This window comes from Chionomys nivalis, chromosome 7, assembly GCF_950005125.1.
Source record: "Chionomys nivalis chromosome 7, mChiNiv1.1, whole genome shotgun sequence".
Taxonomy (NCBI): domain Eukaryota; kingdom Metazoa; phylum Chordata; class Mammalia; order Rodentia; family Cricetidae; genus Chionomys; species Chionomys nivalis.
Window position 1 is genome coordinate 16,873,815 of NC_080092.1, and position 24,453 is coordinate 16,898,267.

The window sequence follows — 24,453 nt, forward strand, 5'->3', positions numbered from 1 at the left end:
CTTCTTTTTTTTGATGTGGTTTTATTTTGTTGGGGGGGAGTGACAAAATACCAGTTATAAATTCTTCAATGCTTTCTGACATAAAATACCTAGATTTAAGTTTAAATTATTGGCATCTTATCTTAAAATAACAGACTAGGCCGGGCGGTGGTGGCGCACGCCTTTAATCCCAGCACTTGGGAGGCAGAGGCAGGCGGATCTCTGTGAGTTCGAGACCAGCCTGGTCTACAAGAGCTAGTTCCGGGACAGGCTCCAAAACCACACAGAAACCCTATCTCGAAAAACCAAAAAAAAAAACAAAACAAAAAAAAACATAGACTATATCAAGAAGGATTTCCTCAAAACCCACTATAAATTTCCAAAAGAGAAACATGCTAAATATTGGTGCTAGTTTTTCAATTTCACTTCATGGAGAGAAAAAAAACCTCATGGACAGGGACTGGAGAGATGGATGACTCAGCAGTTAAGAGCATGGCTGCTCATGTAGGAGACTTGGGATTGAGTCCCAGCTGCCACACAATGACCACAACCATCTGTAACTCCAGTTCCAGGGGATCCAACAGGCAGACATGTGGTGCACATATATACATGTGGGCAAAACATCTACATAAAGTAAAATCAGTAAATCTAAATAAAACAACATTTAAAAAGTACTATAAATTTATTAAATTCTACTCACAGACACCTTGTCTATAGTAAATAGTTTGAAAATGCTTATTTACATTCTAGCCACAGTCTCTTCTAGGCTAACATTTTTTGGGGTTTGTGTATGTGTTTATTATTTTTTTCATTATTTAAAACAATTTTCAAATTCAAATTATTTTATCACATTCTTCTCCTCCCCCAAACCCCTCCAGATCCTCTTCCTCTCCCTGACCACCCAACTTAAATTTCTTTTTCAAAAATGAAACAAAAGTCCAATATAATTTCTTCTACCCCCCAAAAAACAAGAAAACAAAATAAAATCACATCCAAAAAGTAAAAACAAAAACAAAATAAAAGACACCAAACTGTAACCACGTAAAAAAGCACACATAAAAACTGTGCAATGTAATTATATGTTGATCAACTATTTCTGAACACGAGGCCTATCCTGGAGTTGGTTGATATACCCAGTGTCACTCTATTGAAAAAAAAAATGATTTTCCCTCTCCCAACAGGTAAAAGTGACAGTTCAGTTGTTAACCTTTACCCTATCTTTCATTCATTTATTCATTTAAAACAAAACAAAACAAAATAAAAAAAAAAACAGGTTAGTGCACACCTTTCTTATTCCTAGCACTCGGGAGGCAGAGGCAGGCGGATCTCTGTGAGTTTGAGGCCATCCTGGTCTACAGAGTGAGTTCCAGGAGAACCAGGGCTACACAGAGAGATTCTATCTCCGAAAACAAACAAACAAAAATAAATAAAATATAATAAAGCAAAACCTGTCATGTTTAAGCTGGGCAAGACAAACCAACAGGAGAAAAGGAGTCTAAGAGAAGTCACAAGAATCAGAGACCAAATCATTTGCACACTCAGGAATCCCACAAAAGCACTAAAAGAGAAGCCATAAGATAAGTGCAGAGAACCTGGTGCAGATGTATGCACACGCTGTGCATGCTGCCTCTGTGAGTTCATATGAGCACAGCTCATGTTGATTTAGAGCTGGTCTAACATTCTGTAACCCTAAAACCAGTGCTGGCCCTGGTTAAACTGAAGTACAAAAGCAAAAGCCATGTCATCAGCACCAGAACAGATGTGTCCTCAACACTGGCAATGTCAGGCAGTGCGCCAATCATCCGACATACAGGTCCATTGACTCTGGAACCTTCCTAACACTACCACTTCTGTTTGCTACTTTTAAAAACAAAACAAAAACAATGATTGGAGGAATTCCCACACTAGCCTGACACTACCTGGCTAATGAGATGGCTGACAATACCCATATAATCTGATTCTTGCTACAAAATCTGAAATATAGTGAGGTACACATAAAATGTCAAGAACAGAAAAGACAACATTTGAGAATTCAAGTATTGGTTCAGATTATAATTTCTGTTGATTTACACATTGTATAATCATAGACATTTTAGTTCCTTGGCCAGCAAAACACAAATCCTATTGACCTAAACATTCCTTTAGGGTATCTATGTGTACTAGGCAAGTGGCCTTTTTCTCCACTTCCTTTCTCTAAAGTTTATGTTAGAAGATTACAACATTCTAACTAAAAAGGGTTAGAGGCAGTTACTCCATATCCAGCCCTAATTCCCAGGTGATGGTCAAGAGGAAAAAGCAGAACCTGTCACAGGCCTTCAAGGACGGGAGTCAAAGGTTTTCAAACTTTAGTGGAGACCAGAGGTTCCAGAGTGGCTTGCCTGATCCACACACGCTCAGACCCTCTGAGCCACGATCTATCAGCAGCAGGACATGAGAACCTGTGTGAACTATTCCAGGGACCTGGCTCATCACTACCTTAGTGACGAGGTGAAAGGCAGGATGGAGATGTACACAACACTGAGGGATTATTTTGAAGACAGTAATGTTTTCAGTGATTATAAATACTTTCCTACTCTCTTCTTTGGGTGACTCATTTCTTTTTTTGTCCTTCCAAACTGTTAGTTTGTTTTGTTGTAAAAACTGATGAAAGAAAGAGGCATAACTCAGTGCAATCACCAGAAAGAGCTACACATAGTAGTGTTATTTTACTGATGAGGAAAACAAAGATAGAGAGAGTTAGCTTGACAGATACAGCTGATGAAAACTGTATTCCATGATTACTGCCCATCAAAAGACAATCAGAAAAGCAAAAAGGATGAACAGGATAAACACAAATTAAACCTAAGCATCAAAAATGAGAAGATGGACTGGGTGTGGTGGCACAAGTCTTTGGTCCCAACACTTGGGAGGCAAAAGAAGGTGAATCCCTGTAAGTTTAAGGCCAGCTTGATCTACAGCACAAGTTCTAGGACAGCCAGGGCTGTTACACAAAGAAGCCCTATTTCAAAAAGCCAAAAAAAGGAGAGACGATATAGCGATCTAAAAAAAACCTATAAATTTAATGAGGTCACAAGTCACATTTCTATCTTTTTCTAGAGTCTTGGCTTTAGAATATGATTATCTGGCTCTAATTCACAATTCTATGTGACACTGGGAGACAACAAGAACCTCACTACCACCCCATACCCAAAGACATACTATTCCCAATTCTTTGCCAAACAGAGGGGGAAAAAAACTTTATGATAAGTTAAATAATATTCAGCAAAACTTGATAATTATATTAAATGTCCTGAAGATGAGATTATATGCAATCCCTTGAAACACAATTACATAATAATTTAAATTTTCAGAGACAGAATTTCTTTAAGACCTTTCTTATTACCAATACCAACAAATCTTAATTTTTGAGTTTCTGCACTGCACTAAATGTTATGCTAGGGACCTGCCCTATTTTACTTAATCATCACAACATCAAGCATCACTGCAACTTATGGGCAAGGCAGTGAATATGCAGGAAAAGCAATAAATTCCCCCAGAGTAGCAAAAGCTACTGCGGGCTTAGAGCTACCTGAGGTCTATCACACTAAAACCCAAGCTGATTTCCCCACTGTAATACTGAATCTTTATTTTAAGTAGGCAAATCCTTTCTTAACTAGACCGTTGAAAACTACCTTATTTGGGGTAAGAGAAAGACTCCTAAGTGAAGTGTCTAGAATACATTGCCTTTATTACTCCACACTGACTAGCACTAGATAAGGTGACTGACTACATTTTACAAATGCAACCTTGAGTTTTTTCTACACCAAGCAAAACAAATAATCATCCTTATTTATTACAATATATGACAGGGGTTATCTGCAGTTCTCATTATGCTGCTTTCCTAAGCTCTAACTGCTAAACTTAAATGAAAGGCATTTGGTGCAATCTGAAAAATATTCAGTTCAATTAAAAGTAATTGATGCATGGTGAAATAATTCTTCCCAAAGCTGCTGTAAAATCTTCAAAAAAATAAAGCTACTTAATAATTTTCATCTCCTACAGGCTAGAGAGAAGCATTATTGCATATTAAAAATTGGAGTGTAGTTTTCCCAGAGGTAAAAGAAAGTTATTAAAACAACCTATTTATTGTTGATATAACTATCCATTTGTGCCACACAAAAAGTAACAAATTTCAGTACATTAAAAGAAAAGCTAATTAAGGTATAATTAGTATTTTCTGTATTTTGATAATTAGGGGTTAGTTGGCTATTCCTTTTCAAATTTCTATTTGATGCACCCCGACAACGGCTTTAATGAGGAACTAACGCTATTGAATCCCTCATGGCAGAGGGGTTTAGTGACCACTACTACATTACTTTCATTTATCACTGCCTCTTTACCTATAAATTAATCTAGCCCTGTAGCTATGTTGATCTACTTTATATCAATTTCTTCATCCATATCAGCTGAATATGTATGGCATTAACCTCATTTGCTAGTTGAGAAAAGCAGAATTAAAATGAGATCTAATTTCTCGTGCACAGCACAATTTCAAAACTGCCTGCTAATTTCCACCACCTGTCAGTGTGAAAAGCCTTTACTTTCTTATAATCAAATAAAACAGTATATTTTTTAGCAGCTTTGAAAAATGCTAATCTTTCAAAAGTGTTCAGTGATCATTAATCATTAGGACAGTAAAAACAATTTCCAGAATGCTCATCTATCTTTTGTTTAAGCAAAACAAAAATTTAGTCTAGTCACAGGAAAAAAAGAAAATTAAATGTAACAGACTTTAAAAATTAAGTATTCTATTTCACTCTACTGAAGTTTGCATTTATTTGGTTTGCTACCACAGTAGTAAGAAGTATTTCATAACCTAGAGATAGCTCATATAATGAAATAAAAAAGCATATTTTTCTGAAATCAGCAGGAATTAGTAACTGTACGTTGTAGCCATTTATATGATGTAGAAGCTACATTTATAAGACTCTGAATATAGAATATGTGGAGAATAAATACTGACAATATTTTTAAAATTTACTTAATAAGCTGACCACCATATTGCAAATTAAATTGTATCAGCCAAACAAAGTCAGAATTCTTCAGATTTAGACAATTATTTTCAGCATTTCAGTTGGACTTTACTGAATTTTCTAGAAATATGTAAGTCGAAGGTAAAGTTTTTAAAAAGAAGATAACAGAAAGGTGATGTGAGAAGAACTCACTGTTCTAATACTGGAGCAGCAAATCAGCACTATCACCTTGATGGTCTTTTTGCTAACACTTTAGCTTTTACTATTTGTAGCATTGTAACACTACCAAATACATGTACATTAATCGCCTGCAACTGGGCTCACTCTTCCCATGTAGCTCTCAAGAAGCTGGATTTGCTAGCTTTTATTTTTGTATGCTAGATAAAAGTATGAATTAGAAATAAACATCACATGTAGTTGAGGAAGAAATAAACACAACCCCAAATATGTCATTAAAATGTTTACTTAATATCGTTTGATCTGCCTATGGCTCTATCATGGAGAAACAAAGCTAGAGATAAATTCCCATTTGAGTTTGCATTAAACAACTAGAATATTTTAAAGAGCAAACTCTAACCCAAAACTGCAAAACTGAAAGTTTCCTATTGCCATCTTACAACTGGTCCACAATGTATTTAGCAGTCTCTGAATTTTAAACAGTACCTATTATTGCCCCATAAAAGGACTATGAAATAAATGTAAAGATCATGAACTGTGGACGTGATTTCAATGACGGATTTTTCTCAGGGAAAGACTATCCTGCACCTCATCTTCTGACTGAAGAAAGGAAAGGTCCTCCTCTGCATGATTTCTATAAGATCAAACAAGATTTAAAATAACTACAACCAATGTTGGGGAATAATTAAGGAATATAAAATTTGATAACTATCTCTTATCTCTTTTATATATATGGTTTTCAGTGCTGAAAATGACTTAAAGATACATCTCAGTTAATACAGTATCTGATACTTCATTTATTATTTTCACTACTTCAATTTCTGAGAATCATTGAAAAAATTGTAACATCCGAAGTTATGATAAGTAGAAAACAGGACACTTAGGGGTTCACTGCACAAGAAATTGACATTTCTACCTTACTTTGAAAAATTAACCATCAGCAAAGTTTAAATACCTGAAAGAATACAAAAAGACATTTGTAATATAAAATTTTATATATATAAAACACATAGACATATATATACTAGATAGTTTATAATTTATCCATTATTCTCAAAAATTATGAATATTTTACACTTTAATCATTAAAAATGAATTTTAAAAGAGAATAAAACATATATTTAAAATATTATGAATAGCCAAATTGTATCAGAATCTGTTGGGGTGGAAGTGTTTCCATGGGATAAGGCTATGATTCACAGAGCACTGGGTGTCAGATGATGGCACAGTTAATGGCATTACAAACAGTAAAAGTCAACTTAGAAAAAAGAATCTGTTTTTTCAATTTGCATCTTATAATCTCAGTCACTCATGACTTCTAAAACTTCAGCTGTGGGCTTTTCCCCAACACTTTCTTGTCTAATGCTTAATGTTCTTCCTTCAATCAACATTTATATGTACTTACGGAGTTGATACTTCAATGTTTAACTTAGTTTTTCCATTTATAAGTGAAGATATTTTAAAAACAAACAACGTAGGCCTTTAGCTTGCCTTCCTAAATATTTTGATGGGTCTGGAATGAATATATGACTACTGAAAGACAAATCCCTGAGGAGTAAAGCAATTCAGTGAACCAATGGATCACAAGTACTAATACCTACCAAGAACCAAAGACTAACAGGTAAGATAATATACAAAAAAATAATATAATACATTTAAAGAATTCGAACAATCTGATAACATACAAGAAATCAACTTTGAAAAGTTTTAAAACACTTAAAAGTTCCCCAGAGCACTATTCACTAATAACAAGCTTCAAACTGTAATTTTAATTGTCACAGGCACTTTGCCTCTATAATCTGCACAGTATGCTTGCTACACTAGAATGTTTAAAATACTTTTTGTTTAAAATGTTGTAAAATTGCTACTTATTTTTTTAACCAAAATGAAAATTCTATTTTTCCTAAAGATTATGTGACAAACAGAAAAATAAATTTTATTAACAATCAAATTTTATGAAAGTACGTAGAAACAGTAGTGAATTTACTATTTCCACACTGGATTGCACGTATGTGTAATAGTCTCTGTGTTACTATTGTGCTTTTCTACTTCATTAGTCAAGTATTTTCCTACTCAATTTAACAGTAACTGCTGGCAGCAGAGGGCGAGAGGCCTGACAAGCGCAGGGAGAGAATGCCATCTGCTGCTCCGCACGCGTACTCAACAGTAGGAAAACAGCAACACCACAAACCTTCAGAGAGCCACACACAGAAAACCATGATTTCTGTTTTCATTTCAGCCAATTTGAAACGGTATCAATTTTTTGTTAATGCAAATTCTAAGTTATTCCACAGATTTATTTATAATGATATACTTACTGATAAATCACTAATTTATGTTTACAAAAATAGGTTTTACTCAAATATTGAAAAAAAAAAAGTCCAAACGGGCAGAATGTTTGCCTAAAGAGTTATTTTAAGATCTAATAACCTTTCTGTGAATGCATATAATTTATCTTCCTAACAGGGGTGACATATGAGAACAGAAAATGAAGCTATTAACAATGTTAGCAAGTGTCAGCATGTAAATCTCTGACAGGTTTTGAGTGTATGGTACCACCCAATTTATAAACCAGTAACTTGTCTTTTCTTCCTCTGGAACCAGACCTTCCCTTGACAACCTTCTAAAAAGTCAAGAGAAATTCTTCTGTCCTGCCCTATTCACTGACCACCTCTCTTTTTCCATTGTCTTTGGCATTCTTGTCAAAAATCGGGAGCCATACATGAACACCCACTTTACATATATGCCTATTCCTGTGTATGAGCCACACTGTCTTCAGTGTTGCTTTGTACAAAGTTTCAAATTAAAGTAAGGCCCTTTCTTGGTAATTCTTTTCCAAGAGTGTTGTGGTTATTCTGGACACTTTTAATCTCATGAACACTAGAATATGCATGTCAATTTCTGCAAACAAGGCAACTGTGATTTTGGTATACAATATCCTCAGTGCACGGGTCAGCTTGTAGATGTGCCTTCTCACCAACATGAAGTTTTCTAATTCAACATCAATGGATCTTCTTTAACTTACTCTGTAGTGGGGGCTGTGGGCTGTGTTCCTGCCGCCCCAGCTCCTGGTCGCCTGGCTAGCTTATGCCCCGAAATAACAACACACAAACTATATTCTTTTTTTTTTTTTTTTTGGGGGTTTTCGAGACAGAGTTTCTCTGTGGTTTTGGAGCCTGTCCTGGAACTAGCTCTGTAGACCAGGCTGGTCTCGAACTCACAGAGATCCGCCTGCCTCTGCCTCCCGAGTGCTGGGATTAAAGGCGTGCGCCACCACCAAACTGTATTCTTTTAAACACTGCTTGGCCCATTATATCTAGCCTCTTCTCGGCTAACTCTCGCACCTGGACTAGCCCATTTCTAATAATGTGTGTAGCACCCCAAGGTGCGCTTACCGGGAGATCCTAGCCTACGTCTATCCTGGGTCGGAGCTTCATCGCATCTGCCCCAGAGAGGAGAGCTATTGAGTCTGAGCTCACTTCCTCTTCCTCCCAGTATTCTGTTCTGTTTACTCCACCACCTATGTTTTAACCTATGAGGGCAAAGCAGTTTATTTTTTAACCAATGACCTTCCTCCATCATTACTTTAACATTTTTTGGTTTTCAAATTATAAGCTTTACACTCCTTTTGTCATACACATAGTATAGTTTTGATATTAACTTAAAATAGGATTTTTAGTCTTTTTGGTTTGCTTTGGCCGTCCAAATATATACAAATTGAACAGCTTTTTTCTTTCTAAGGTAGTAGTAGTATTTTTCTGGGTGCGCAGTCTAACACAGAATTTCTATGAAGTACACGCTGGCCTCAAATTTGTGATCCTCCTATCTCAGACTCCTAAAAGCTAAAATCACAGGCATAAACCACACCATGTTGGGCTCAAGTTTTTTTGAAATCTCTTTTATATATTACTGATATTATTATATACCACATGCTTACTGGTGTAATTAGTTCCAATAGGTCCTTATGAATATTTTTAGTATATAAGGACATGTGATTTACTAACAGGTATGTTCTTCTTCATAGCCCATATGTCTTTTATTTCTTAATTTCCCTGGCCAGAAGCAGCACCACATTTAAGAAAAGTCTAAATACCATCTTACACCTGACAGAATGGCTAAAATCAAAAACACCAATGATAGCCTTTGCTGGAGAGGTTGTGGAGAAAGGGGTACACTCATCCAATGCTGGTGGGAATGCAAACTTGTGCAACCACTAGGGAAAGCAGTGTGGCGGTTTCTCAAGAAATTCGGGATCAACCTACCTCTGGACCCAGCAATACAACTCTTCGGAATATACCCAAGAGATGCCTTTTCATACAACAAAAGTATATGCTGAACTATGTTCATAGCGGCATTGTTTGTAATAGCCAGAACTTGGAAACAACCTAGATGCCCTTCAATGGAAGAATGGATGAAGAAAGTATGGAATATATACATATTAGAGTACTACTCAGCAGTAAAAAAACAATGACTTACTGAATTTTGCATGCAAATGGACGGAAATAGAAAACACTATCCTGAGTGAGGTAAGCCAGACCCAAAAAAGAGGAACATGGGATGTACTCACTCATATTTGGTTTCTAGCCATAAATAAAGGACATTGAGCCTATAATTCGTGATCCTAGAGAAGCTAAATAAGAAGGTGAACCCAAAGAAAAACATATAGGCATCCTCCTGAATATTAAACTTCATCAGGCGATGAAAGGAGACAGAGACAGAGACCCACATTGGAGCACCGGACTGAAATCTCAAGGTCCAAATCAGGAGCAGAAGGAGAGAGAGCACGAGCAAGGAACTCAGGACCCCGAGGGGTGCACCCACACACTGAGACAATGGGGATGTTCTATCGGGAACTCACCAAGGTCAGCTGGCCTGGGTCTGAAAAAGCATGGGATAAAACCAGACTCGCTGAACATAGCAGACAATGAGGACTACTGAGAACTCAAGAACAACGGCAATGGGTTTTTAATCCTATTGCACGTACTGGCTTTGTGGGAGCCTAGGCAGTTTGGATGCTCACCTTACTAGACCGGGATGGAGGTGGGTGGTCCTTGGACTTCCCACAGGGCAGGGAACCCTGATTGCTCTTCGGGCTGATGAGGGAGGGGGACTTGATTGGGGGAGGGGAGGGAAATGGGAGGTGGTGGTGGGGAGGAGGCAGAAATCTTTAATAAATAAATAAATTAAAAAAAAAAGAAAAGTCTAAATAGAAGCCATCATAGTCTTGTTCTTCATCTTGTAAGGTGTTGGATTCTTTTGTCTGATTTAAAAAAAATAGTATTTTTTCCACATTTATATAGTAATATGAGCTTTTCAAGATTGTTCTTTCTCAAAGTAGCTTTGATAGTCCACTGTTTAGTACAATTCATTACGGACCATTTGACTATTCACTGTAGGCTGCTTTGATTCCTAACAGTCTCAGGAGCTATTGTCCCATTTCTACTCAAGGGTCTGGATCTTAATGAGTTACCTTCAGAAATCTGTTAAAGAACTAGGACATGTCACCTACGCTTTCTGATTCATCTGTGATCACCTGTTCACAGTAATCCATTATAAACTCATTTCCTTACGGTCAGCAGTAATGGCAACTATTTCACTCTTCATTTCAGAGTTCTGAGGCCCCTCCTTTCTCTCCTCTTACCAAACCACCTAAAAGTTTATTGGTCCTAAAAAGCTGCTACTGCTATTTGGGGCATTGAATATTTTACTCTTGTTTTTAAATTTCCATTTCATTTATTTCTTTATTTGTCTTGATTAGTTCCTTTCTTCTTTCAATTTAATTTCTTCAAGTTTTTCCTAATGTGATAGAGCAGCGGATCTGTGATCTTTCTTTTCTTTCCAAGATACTGGAACTCAGCCCATGTATCCTTAGGCTCCCCACATGGGGATTACAACCTTTCACCACAACGTCCAGCTCTTTTCTTTTTATTTCTTTTACTTATTTATTTATTTACTCATTCATTCATTCATTTAGAGAGACAGGATCTCACTATGTAGCCTTGGCTGATCTGGAACTTGCTAAGTAGATCAGGCTTGTCTGGAAATCACAGCTATGTGCTTGGTTCTGTCTGGCTCTGCCTCCCAATTACTGGGATTAAAGGTGTGCTCCAAAACCCACAGCTCCGGCTTTTTAATGTAGGTATTTATAACTATAAACTAGTCTTCATTACCATTTTAATTGTATTTTATACATTTTGTTATGTTAGATTTTCATCTGAATTCATCTGAAAGTATTTTTCGATTTTTCTCTAATGGCTGAAACCCAGCAGGCCTTGAGTTTGAGCCTCAGCAACATACATAAACAAACAAACAAATTCCTTTGTGCTTGGTGAAAATTCTTTTGTTGATTTTAGTCACTTCAAATGTATAATGGTTTTTCTTCTTTTTTTGTTTTTTGTTTGTTTGTTTTTTTTTTTGAGAAAGGGTTTTGCTGTAGCTTTGGAGCCTGTCCTGGAACTAGCTCTTGTAGACCAGACAGACTAGCCTTGAACTCACATAGTTCTACCTGGCTGCCTCCCACGTGCTGGAATTAAAGGCCTGTGTGCCACCATGGCCCAACACATTTTTTCCTTTTTAAATGGTATCATGTGGGCACTTTAGAAGAACGTCTATTCTGGTATGTAGGAAGAGAATAGTCTACAGATGTCTTCTGGCACAGTTTTTACTGGTATTCAAGTGAGCTATTTTGTTCTATTACTGAATGTGCTATTATCTCCTTGATGTTGGATTCTCCAGTAGTTAGAAATATACAAATGAAAGTTCATTGTTTATGTTCTACTTGAACACATATGTAGTTATTCTATAATTATTGTACTTTCCTGTACCCTCTTTCAATTAAAAGCTTACTGAAGGACTGGGGAGACAGTTCACTCAGTTAAGTGTTTGCCTCAGAGACACAAGGACCTGACCCCAGAAACCACATAAAAAGGTGTGCATTTATATGTAATCCCAGCATTGGAGAGGTGGTGCCGGGACAAGACCTGGGCCTCATCAGCTAGCCCATCTAACCAAATAAGTGAGTTCCAGGCTAAGTGACAGACTTTGTATCCAAACACAAGGTGGTAGCAAATGAGGAATGATAACTGGCTTCCACAAGATTGCATGTACACATGGATGTACACCTATACACACACATCACCACCACCTGCAAGAGCAACAGCAACAACAACAACAAAAAACAACAAAATTTACTAAAGAAATAGACCATTCTAATGTCCTTCATATACTTGGCCTTAATACACAGTGGGTATATATTTGTAGCTACTTCATATTGATTATAAATAGGCAAGGAAAAAGAACAGCAACATTACCAGCAGAAAATATGTCATAGAGTGGAATAAAGTGTCCAAAGAGGTTGTGAAGTGGACAATGTTCGACTCCTGGAGAAACTCATCCTTGTAAACAGTGAGAAGTACTAAAGAAATTTAAGCAAAGGGGAAAATGCCATTTCCCAAAGACTGGCAAACTGAAAAGCCTGCAAGAGGAATGATAAAATATACCTAACTTATTGCAAGAGGCAAATAAATTGTCATAACACTTATGAAGACAACTGCACACCCTAATAAAGCTAGAGACATATGCATTCTACAATCTACTATCACTTCTATTATCTTTTAAACTCATACACATGCAAGAGGAGAGAAGAACAAGGATATTTACCACAGGATGTTTACAGAATTGAAAAGCTGGAAACAGTGCGCATTATCAACAGGAATAAATGATAATATAATGTCGCAGTAACGCACTGTATTTCCATTCAAGTGCAATAAATAAATCTGTATGCTTGTGGATAAATCTCAAAAAGAGACTTATCAAAGCAGGCAAGTTACTGAGGATCCCAATGGCAAACTACTTTCATATAAAGTTAATCACATTGTATTTTTTATACAAATACACAGAAATGTGAACAAAGAATAGACTCATGGATGACAATAAAACAAAATTGATGAGAGCTGTTACTTTTGAGCAAAATATAATTAAAAAATAACAATGAAAATAGCAACAGGGTCATCAATGTTTATTTTAAAATATAGAAGTATGAATCCAAGGAAACAAAGCAATGATACTTGAGCAAGATGGGTAACAGGCATGGGGAAATTCACCACATTTCCCCCTCATTTTCCATGAAGATTATAAAGTAGCAGTGTGGATAATGGAACACAGTGGGGTGGGGGTGGGACAGAAACAAGGAGTGTAATTTTAAAAAAAATCCTTTAAAATCAGTAAGAAGCAATGGCAATGCAGATGTATGGAAAGTGGCAGGAGAAAAGCAGAAAATAAACCAGCAGAACCAGGAGGCAGAGCAAATACAAGAAGAACAATGGAGACATCCTGGGCTCAGTCTAATTCTTCCTAAATACTAGAAAGCAGAGGAGGGTTTACGACAGAGTTCCTGTATGAGAGAGCCTGTTCAGGGTCCCAGTGGAGAGGCACAGCACAGACTAGACAAAGTCGATGGCAGCACAGGTTTTGGATAAGGCATCCCATCAAATATGGATGCCAAACACAAAAACACAATTATTCAAACATTCAAAGTCTTAGTTTCCATATTTATTAAAAAAAGGTTAATAAAAAAACTATTTCCATAGTGGTTTTATGAGAATCAATTAGATCATCCTTGTCAGGTTCTGACCAAAGAACCTAAGAGGGACTAACTGTTCAATAAATGACCAGCTTGACTTACAGCTTCCTTTTCACTCCTAAGACACTGTTACTTTATTTGACATCAAAACTGTAACCTGAACGTACTAGACTTGAGTCATAGACCCACCTTCCGTATAATTCTACAAAAGGCACATATTTTAGTAGAAAGTATGTAAGTTATATGCCAAATCCATAGGGGTTCTGGTAATAATTAAGGCAGAAATAGAACTAATCCAAATTACAGTTTATATTTTGTCAGCAAGTATATAATACTAAATACATAACATAGTAACATAATGCTAAAATAGGACATATATAAACAAAATTGCAACTAGGGCACTAAGAAGGTGATATAAGCTGGAGATATCTGCTGTGACAGATAGGGACTTCTTAAAGACAAGGCACTATCTATCTACTTACTCTTCTGAGACAGGGTCTCAGGGAACCTGGAGCTGCTTGCCCATTTTGGTTTGAGTGGCTGGCCAGCAAGCCCCCAAGAACCACCTGTCTTTGCTTAGAAGCGTCCTACATTTTTAGGGTAACGGGCATATGCTGCCATACTCAGTGTTTACATAGGTGCTGAGGATCAAAAATCAGGTCATTATGCTTGCTCATCAAGAAATTTTACCTTTGAGCTATTTCCCCAGCTCTGTTCTAGAAATTTCTGATCTATGATTGGTTGAATTCAGCTGCAAAAGTCAGGAAAATCAAGGGCTGGTCACACACAGCACTTATTAAATGTCACAAGCTCTATTGCATTAGCAGCACCATCCTTTCTGGTCTGTTAGCATGATAGTGCAAACAATTCTGAAAAGAGCATAAGCCTTCACCAAGACTCATCAGCGGCAAGTCAGGCACATTGAAACATGGAAGCTCAGCCTCACTTGGTATTAGTCAAGAGGAATTTACTGGTTTGGGTCTAAAACTGTCTCTCTAAGGCTTCCACATGGGGGTTTGATTGACAGCTTTGATGGGGAAGCTCAGCCAGTCACATCTGACTTGGGTGTGGCCACCTGGTGCCAGGTAGATAGGTGCGCGAGTTTCCCCGTTTTTTAGTTATTAAATTATATCTGCTGTTTTGAGCTGGTCTGGTTATTTTAGCGTATCGATCGAATACCCATTCACCTACACAGCTTATAGTCTTTTGAGAGGTGATAGGATCGTAAAGACTTCTAACTTTACAATGGATTGGTACAATTATTAATTCATAGCTGAATACACTATTAGATGTTAAGGCCTGGTTGGAAGAAGTTGGTTTGAGAAAGTGGGGATTCTCTGAAAGGAACAGCTTACACTGGACTTTTCCTAAGATGAGTCTACTAGGCTCCCTTGTTGCCACAATGCTCCTCTCTTGTGAGGAAGGGGCTCAGTGCACAAAACCTGAAACCTCCGCAACTAAGAGCCCAAATAATCTTGAAGCTGTTTTTATTGGAAAGTGCCTTACACAAATACCTTGAATTAAAATCATCATAGGATTAAATGCTTCTGATAAAGAGATTAAAGTGCATCCACTAAAAATACTAAATTAAATGAAAAGAAGCAGTGCTTCCTTTTATCAGTCAGATGACATGTGAACAAAGTTAATCTATCACTCATGTTTTTCATGAGGATATTACATTAAAAGCTTACGTATATGTGTATGTGTGTATAAGTTTTATATCTCAAGCAAACACTTTGAAGAAAACTCAAATCTCACCTAAAACAATTAGTCTCTTTTACAATTTCCCCCAAACGTTTAAAAGAGAATCATTGGAAAGCTTTTCCTCTCCACATTATGATTCCAAATGAACATGACCCTGGTCATGTTTTATTACTATCTACTGTTCCAAAACCAAACTAAAAATTCTTTGGAGACAGTATATGAGACAATTACCAAAATTTGCTTTACATTTGATCTTAAAGCAGTACACCTTTTGTTCTCCCTATGTCATTTGATGATAGCTGAATTCCAAAAAAAAAATTCTAAATATAAATAAAATGCCATATATATTCAAGCAAAAAAAAAAAACCAACAAACTGTATCACTCCCTTAAAAGGCAAAGAAATTTTACCTGAAATGTTAACATAAAGAATCATCAGCCAGTCTTTCTTTCTTTCCTGCCCCCTCTCTCTCCTCCCTCCCTTTCTCCTACCCCCATTCAGTAGCATGGATTGAAGCCAGAGCCCTATGCAAAGCCAAGTGCTTTACCCCCATATTATGTTCCTAACCCCATAAAACAGTCTTAGAGGAAAACAATGTTTTTCAGCTAACAAATATTTTGTATTATTTGCATATATTCAGATCTTCCCTGATATTTTAAATCTTCTTTAGATTACGTACAATGTGTACAACAAATGTTGTAGCAATTTCAACATGTTTTTAGGAAAGATTGACAAGGAAAAAAGTCAAAACATGTTTAATACAAATGTAATGTTGCTTTCAATGCACAGTTGGTTGAACCCATGGATGCAGAATCCATAAATACAGGACATGTATACTCCTAAGTATTCCCTTAGGACTCACATAAATACCCTCAATAATCTTTTATTATGTTTCTAAATCAAGTTATTTAAAACTTTCTGATGCTAACCTTTCAATTATCATATTAGAAGTCTCCCAACATTATGGTGATTTAACTGCTGTCTGTTTAGTATACATATAAATTCTCCTAGTCCACAGGATTTAACATATAAAAATGCCAAGGAATGACTAGAATACATAGGAAATCACTTAAATGTCAGATCCCTCCCAAACCTCAGAACTATTAAAACAGCAAATCTTGTTTCTAATCTTTAAATATAAAAGACATTATCTATTAAGGTGATTTTTAAATCCAAAGTATTTCATGACTATCCACATAAAAATATATATTATTCTTTTAGAGAAAATGATAAATGTATAAAAAATTAATTTTTCATTGTGTTTCAATACCAATTCCACAGATGGATTTAACTATCAATTACATGTTTGTGGCTGAGAGTCACAGGATGTATCTGTCACTCAACTCCCACCTTTATGTGTATCCACCCACGTTCATCCCCAATAACATGCTAAAGCTTTCTGATAGTAAAAACCTACCTTTGAGGTTCTTTGAAGCTGATCACCAACATATGTTTTACGAAACTGATCCAAAAACCAGAGAATTGCAAGCTCAATTTTTTCATTGGCGCGGTGAGGCAATCTGGTATCCATTAAAGATATAAGCTGAAAAACGCTTTCCATGAAGAAAAAAAAAGCTTTAATACAAATTCTCAAAGAAACAATACTGAGATAATTTATTACAAACATATAATCACTCTAAAAAGTGAAAAAATATAAAAGCATGTCCAGAAAACATAACTTAAACCATCAGAAATCCTGCCTCTGTAAGACACAACTGGTCTAGATCCTCCAAGTCTTTATAGATGAATATGAAACTCCCATAGGCAAGCATATATTCCACTAAAGGTTACATGTAGATGTAACACACACACACACACACACACACACACAGACATAAAAGTAAACATTCTTGTGTTTTTAGTAAAAGGATATTAAATGTATTCTTATATTCATTTTGCATTCCTAAACATGTCAAAATAATGACTTAATTCTTTAAAATTAAGAATCGTATCTATGAAGTTACATTCAGTACTCTATTAATGAACCATCAAAATTTTACCTAAAACACAATAACACTGATAAAAAAATTTTTAAGAAAATCAAGCTGTGTGTGCAAAAGATACAGTGTTAGAGTTTGAACCTAAGTCTTTGTACATACTAGACAAACATTCCACAATTTACAGTCCCCTTTTTTGCTTTGCATTCTGAAGCAGTCTTACTAAGTTGCCCAAGGCGGTTTGAATTCACTCTGTTGCCTAAGCAGGCCTCGAACTTGTGACTTTCCTGAGTAGTTAGGATTATAGAATTGCATTACCAGGCTCACTTCGACCATTTTCAACATCAAATTATTAATAACTATTACTAATTATTACAAAAATAATAATTTATATTATTATTTTAAATATTATTAGCAGCTAATTATAAGTGAAAGGAAGATTAGGGCAAATTTTTTAACTTTTACTTCTATATAATATAATATATAATCCTCAGAATTGCATTTTCAGTGAAAACATCCTTGAACACTACATATATTTTATGAAAATTTCCTGGTGGGAGATTGTTAAGTACCTTGCATTAACAACAATACATTATATCAGTGGGGGGGAGGGGTAGTACTTGGTTTGGCGTGGTTGTGGCAGGTTCCACTGTACAGCCTAAACTGGCTTTATATTCACAGCAATCCTACCTCAGCCTCCTAAGTGAAAGGACTATAGATGTTCACCACCAAGTCCAGCCTAGTAAAGTATATGAATATTTATTTTTAGAAGATGAAATGATTGAGGCCTTGCCTAGCCCTGATCCATGTTGTTCATTCTATATAGGCAATGCACTCCACTACATAAAAATTCATTTTATACACATACACCTACACAAAGATACATGTACTATTCATCCCCAGACTCAACTTACTGTCCTACATCTCTATTACATTTTAAAAAAAATTTTAGCAAAAAGTATGGAAGGACTTAAGTAAGTTCAAATAACTTCATTAAGGAAGTCACCTCACTAAATAATTTTTGGTTGTTTTGTTTTATTGAGATATGGTCTCACTCTGTAGCCCTGGCTGGCCTGGAACTCACTATACAGAATCGTCTGAAACTTACAGAGATCCATTTGTCTCTGCCTCTTGAATGCAGATTAAAGGTATACGTTATCACACCAGGCATTCATTAAAAAACTTAAATCCAAGTTGTTCCAAGAAATAGATTCTAGAAAATTGTTCTGGTTTCCCTTGGGAACCCAATTTAATAAGTATCCATTAAACCAATAAGAATTATGTTAAATACAAAATGAGAAAGGTACAGATATAGCCACAGCCTACAGAAATTCACAAATAATAATAATGAATGCCAAGTTGTATAATATAAGAAACGCTATAAAGAATTAACAAGAATTCCTATTATCCTGGAATATAACAGAGTAAGGAAAAAATATAAAAAGAGGACATAGACATTCAGAAAGAGAACAAAAAAATGCTCATTTAAGTATTTTTAAGCGGAGGTTGAAAAGATGGCTCAGTAGTTAAAAACACTAACTTCTCTTCCAGAGGAGCTAGGCTCCATTTCTAGCACCCACATGGCAGCAACTGTCTATAAGTTCAGTTCTAGGAAAGCCAATCACCTGCTGGTCCCCAAAGGCAACAGACATGTATGAAGACAAAACACCCATAAGCAAAATAAAAGTTTTAGAATTTTGAAAAAGTGTTCTATATAGGTATGTAACAATCAGAGGCAAGAGACAAAAGTAATAAGAAAAGGCAGGAAGTCGGGCATGGTGGTGCAACCCTTTAGGCCCAGCCCTTGGGAGGCTGAGGCAGGCAAATCTTTGTGAGTTCAAGGCTAGCCTAGTCTAGAGTTACTTAGAGAAATCCTGTCTCCAAAACCCAAAAAGAAAGAAGGAAAAAGAGAAAGAGTGAAAGAGGCAGGCAAGCAAGCACATATGTTCCAGATCAGGTTAGGCAGAGCCAGATAAATCGTGTTGATAACAACAACAACAAAAATCCATGAAAAGAATCCAAAGCATGAAATGCAGCAGAGGTTCCCTTTATTCTGAGGAGAGAACTGTCAGTAGGAAGGTGTAAAAGTGCAGAGCAATAAAGCCTTTGGCATGGAGAACTACAGTCTAAGGAAGCGTTATCAGCAGCAATACCCTGCCAATAATTGCAAATGGGCAAATGGACAGCCACCAGTGATGGCCAGCTACTAATATAAAACTTTTCAGAAAACAGAAGAGAAGACCTTCACTCTGATGTCTACCATCTGGCTCTTCTGAACTTGAGTGTTCTGTGTTCTGGAAGATACTCTGAACAGAGAAGCAGCAGGAAGACCAGATGGACCCCAACATCACAGGCCCATAAAAGGCAGAAGTGGTTATGGAGACAGCTCATCAGGAGCACCAGATCATGCCAATGACACAGAGGCTGCTGTGGCTCCAAGAGCAGCACAGAACAGATGAACAACAAAGAGATACAAAACCTCAAACAACTGGAGTTTAGGTCAAATGGAGAGTTCGGAAGAAATGCAACATGAACAACAAGAAGTTTTGTAGTGGACAGCAGTATGGATTTTAGCAACCCTCTGCTGTGGGATAATGGTCTGTACCTTGTCACTTGTATTTTAATAAAACGCTGACTGGCCAGTAGCGAGGCAGGACGTACAGGTGGGGTGACCAGGCAGGAAGTAGAGGTGCGACAACAAGAACAGGAAAATTTCGGGAAGAGGAAAGAGTCAGTCTGCAGTCATCACCCAGATGCAGAGGAAGCAAGATGAGAATGCCTCACTGAAAAAGGTACCAAATCATGTGGCTAACACAGACAAGAATAATGGGCTAATATAAGATATAAGAAAGAGTTAATAAAAAGTCTGAGCTAATAGGCCAACTAGTTTATGATTAATGTAGAACTCTGGGTGTTTCTTTGGGACTGAACAGCTGCAGGACCTGGAAGGACAGAAATTTCTGTCAATAAACCTCTGATACACGAGATCAAGACACATGGATGGGATATAGAGATATGGGAGATGCTACAGGCATAAACAGAAGTGCCATTCACCCAAGAATCCACCACTATGATGCCAGATGGAATGAATGTCCATGTTGCTGCAAAGGAAGAAAATAGGGCAGCAGGAGGAGTTCCTTCTACATGGAATATGCAAGAGCTGAATTTGCTACAAACATTGCCAATAATAAAACTGTAGTGATTAGTTCCCCAAAACCCTTAGGAGAAGGGATATTTTGGAACTAGCAAGAATTCTACTGCTCTAGGAAGTATGCTGGAAGCAAAGAGAAGAATCAAACATAACAATTCAGTCTCTGGGTACATTGTTAGAATAACCTGGGGGAGGAAGAACATTCCTACAGTCTTAAATGGATTTAAGGAGCTGAGAACCCATAACCAAACAGATTCAGTTCATCGCATTGCTCTCGATCATTTTTGTTCATCATATTTTGTTTTCTTATCTTTACACTCCTCAATACCAGAGACATACAACACACACCACAAAACTTAAACATCAAATGACCCAAATATATTCTTCCATTCACTTTCAGATAAAAATTCAAGAAATGTCTATGAGGTCACAGCAAGTGCATAAACAATTATGCTAAATTCCAGACTAATATTACCCCTTCATTTCTTAAGGAAGACATTTTCTGTTATACCTTTTTAGTATACCTTTTAAATGTCTTGTGTTAATATGCTTCCACTTTTTTCTTGGTTAAGGACAACTTAGAATGACCTTTTAGGTCTATGATGTCACCTTTCCCAACTTTACATGACAGGCTTCTACAAGTTTAAGAACAGGGCTGCTATACTAACTGTGCCTCTTACCCTTGTCTACGTTATACAGCTTCATAGTGCATTTGTTATTTGGGTACTGTCATAGTTAGAGTTTCTATTGCTGTGAAGAGACACCATGACAACAGCAAATCTTATAAAGGAAAATATTTAATTGGGTGGCTTACAGTTTCAGAGGTTCAGTCAATTACCATCATGGCAGGACATGGTGGCATGCAGGCAGACATGGTGCTGGAGAAGGAGCTGAGAGTCCTAAATCATGATCCAAAGCCAACAGGAAGTGAATTGAGACACTGGGTGTATCTTGAGCATAGGAAACCTCAAAGCCCACCCCAAGAGTGACACGCTTCTTCCAACAAAGCAACACCTACTTCAAAAAAGCCACAGTTAATAAAAGTGCTACTCCCTATGAGCTTATGGGGACCAATTACATTCAAACTACCACAGGCACAGGTACTATGTTTTATTCGTCCTTGATAGTTCAAATTTGGAGGGTTTTTCTCTGAGAAATGAACGATTATGCAGCATCAACTTGATTAAAACATATCTTAAACCTTAGGAGAATACCAATTCCTGAACATAAACAGAACAATGAAATAATCAGATCTGGATTTTCGAATGATTTTGGCTGCAGAGAGAAGCAAAGAGTCTGTTCTAAAGGCATACCACTGGTCCAGGTAAAAGATGAAAGTACCAAAACCAGAATTGGATTTTCTGGAGTAACTACAAAGTGGGTCAGACAACACTTGAGGATGTGGAGGCTGGAAAGAAAAATGAAGGGAAAGATGAGATTGGCACAGGCTTGGGCAACTGAGTGATCAGAGATTAGACACATGAAGACTTAGAGCTAAAGAGCACAGAAGACAGAAATTTAATTCTAGTCATTGAATTGCAGATACATACAGAGTGAAGCATTCTAATAAACAATTTAATAGATCCTTGAAAGTTGGAAGATAAGCATTACCAAAACAAGAAACTGTGGGCAACACTGAGAATTCACTGGAATTGAAAGCGTGACAGCTGGCACTGGTGTGATCAAGCTACAAATGTAAACGGTATCTTTTATCAGTGAGTTAGCGACAATCCTACATTCTCTTGGTTGCCAAGCAGAAGAAGAGAAAATATATCAACGAACAAAAGTGTACTCTTTCCATTATTTTAGTATAATGTACAAACCATGTATAAGAACTACAAGAAAAGCTAAAGTAGGGCATGGACTATTTTGATAGGGTGGTAAGAGAGGAAGAGTAGATATCCAAATCCCTACAATATACAGACATCGGTGATCCACTTCCAATTACAGGAACTTCTGCATATGTAAGTGTTATTTCACAATCGTACGTAAGATGACAATTTAAAGTTTAGAATCTCAATATTCTAAAACACATACAAGAACAATGTTGTTTACAAGCATGTACCTGTCATGGGCCATGAGAAGCAGGTGGCAACTAGTGTTTAGATGTCAATCCACGGTCCACTGGACCATCAACTCTGAAAGCTGTTGCTCACTTTTGTTGAAGCAGCTTAGTGTCTCCCATACCTGCATTGCAGTATGTAATCACATGTTATGTGTATATGTCATCTCATGATTGCATCTCCATCTTATGGGCACATGTATCTGTGGGTGGTCAAGTAGAAGACTTTTCATTTAGCTATTTATAGTTCTGATATACAGAATATTTACTGGGACATGCTTTATAACTGGATCTATTTGTCCCACAAGGACTGTGGCCATTTAAAAACTTGCCATCTTCTTTTGCTTACTGGATGAGAACTCCAATGAGAGAATCTAGTCATGTAGCCAGAGACCTTGGTTCCCACAGTCATATCTCCATTCTGTTCCCTGAGATACATTAGGAGTCACCTCCCTGCAACTACTTTCCAATCGGCAGGACATGCACTCAGGAAAGGAGTCTTTCATATAGACCACATTTGGGACCTTCAAAGAAAAAGGGACGTCCAAGCCCAGAGAACTGCCTTTTTTGCATGTGTATGTAAGCTGAAAACTTTACATAACTGAGGAGAACAGCAGAAGAATAAAGAAACTGATGCAGAAAAGTACATAGTGGAGTGTTCATTTTGCCCTCAGATCCTTCTAAGTTCCCTCGCTTGCTGTGAACCTTCTGAATCCTGAGGGGACACTGAGGCTGGCACTCAGAGGTCCCCAATACGTACCCACTTTGAATATGCATTGCCTGGTTTGCACACCCATTGACCTCACCACTTGATCACTTGGCCTCTGATATCCTCTACTTGTCTTGAAGTTCCAGGAGGGATTCACATAATTCCACACCGGGGAAACAAAAGTCAAGATTCATTGTATCTTCAGGCAACTCAACAGGTCAGATTAAAATAAAGTTCTAACTTCTCCAGCTCCCCTTTAAGCACACTAAAGGAGGGAAAGGAGTTACAGACCCCAGGCATAGACTTAAACCAGTAAGAAGCAGGGCATGGAAAGAAGACAACAAACAAGTTGCTTGCCCTTAATAAGCCTTCCTGCAGTAGTGAGGAAGAGCGGCTGTACGTACAAGATGCTCAGTAACACACTACAGTGTATGCTGGTTCTCATATTTACAGCAGTGTTGTTCTCAGGCATTGAGAGCACTGGAAATATATGGATAGCTCTCATCAGCTTCTGGTCACATTCTGTCAACGCATTAACTTCTTGTTCTGTCTCCTTCTACTCAAAGACATAGTACTTAATGTACATCATTAATTTGTTAGCACAGAACTCCCAGTAGCAAGACTGTGTCTGGAACAAAGTTTCTCATGTTTTCTCTGAGACTCATGACAGACTTCTTGTGTAGAAACACTAAACAGTACTTCAGCACTATAGTCAGGCCATGGTGAGCAGTGAAAGAAAGAACAAAAGCACGACAAGTGTGGCGAGAGGAGCCTGCGAAGGCTCATGGGTTTATACTGTGGGCAGGGAAACCAGAAAGCAGGAAGCTGTCTTTTATACTAGGCTGAGAAACTGAGTAACAAGAAGAAAGGATTTTTTTGTTGTTTTTGTTTTTATCCTTATGTACATTTGCAAATGAGACCAAAAGTTCCATGAGAACTGATTTGACGTTCATAAACAAATTTATCATAAAGATAAGTGGCAAAACCCAGCAACCAGAGCAGTAAGAGTTGACAAGTATCTTCTCTTATTTTCTCCTATCCTTACTTCTCTGAAAAATACAATTTATCACAATATCCTAAGAAGATATCAGCTCATAAGTTCCACTTAACTCAATTTTCTAGGAAATATAGGTTAGTAAAAA

The 24,453-nt window shown here is 37.1% G+C and overlaps 1 protein-coding gene across 1 annotated transcript in view; it reads right to left on the reverse strand.

Annotated features, from left to right (window-relative positions):
- Positions 1-24,453, reverse strand: part of Ranbp17 (RAN binding protein 17) — a 329,913-nt gene that overhangs the window by 228,143 nt on the left and 77,317 nt on the right. The window contains exon 14 of the mRNA XM_057775288.1: positions 16,870-17,005. Within this exon, the coding sequence (XP_057631271.1) occupies positions 16,870-17,005 (136 nt within the window). The remainder of the gene's footprint in view (positions 1-16,869; positions 17,006-24,453) is intronic.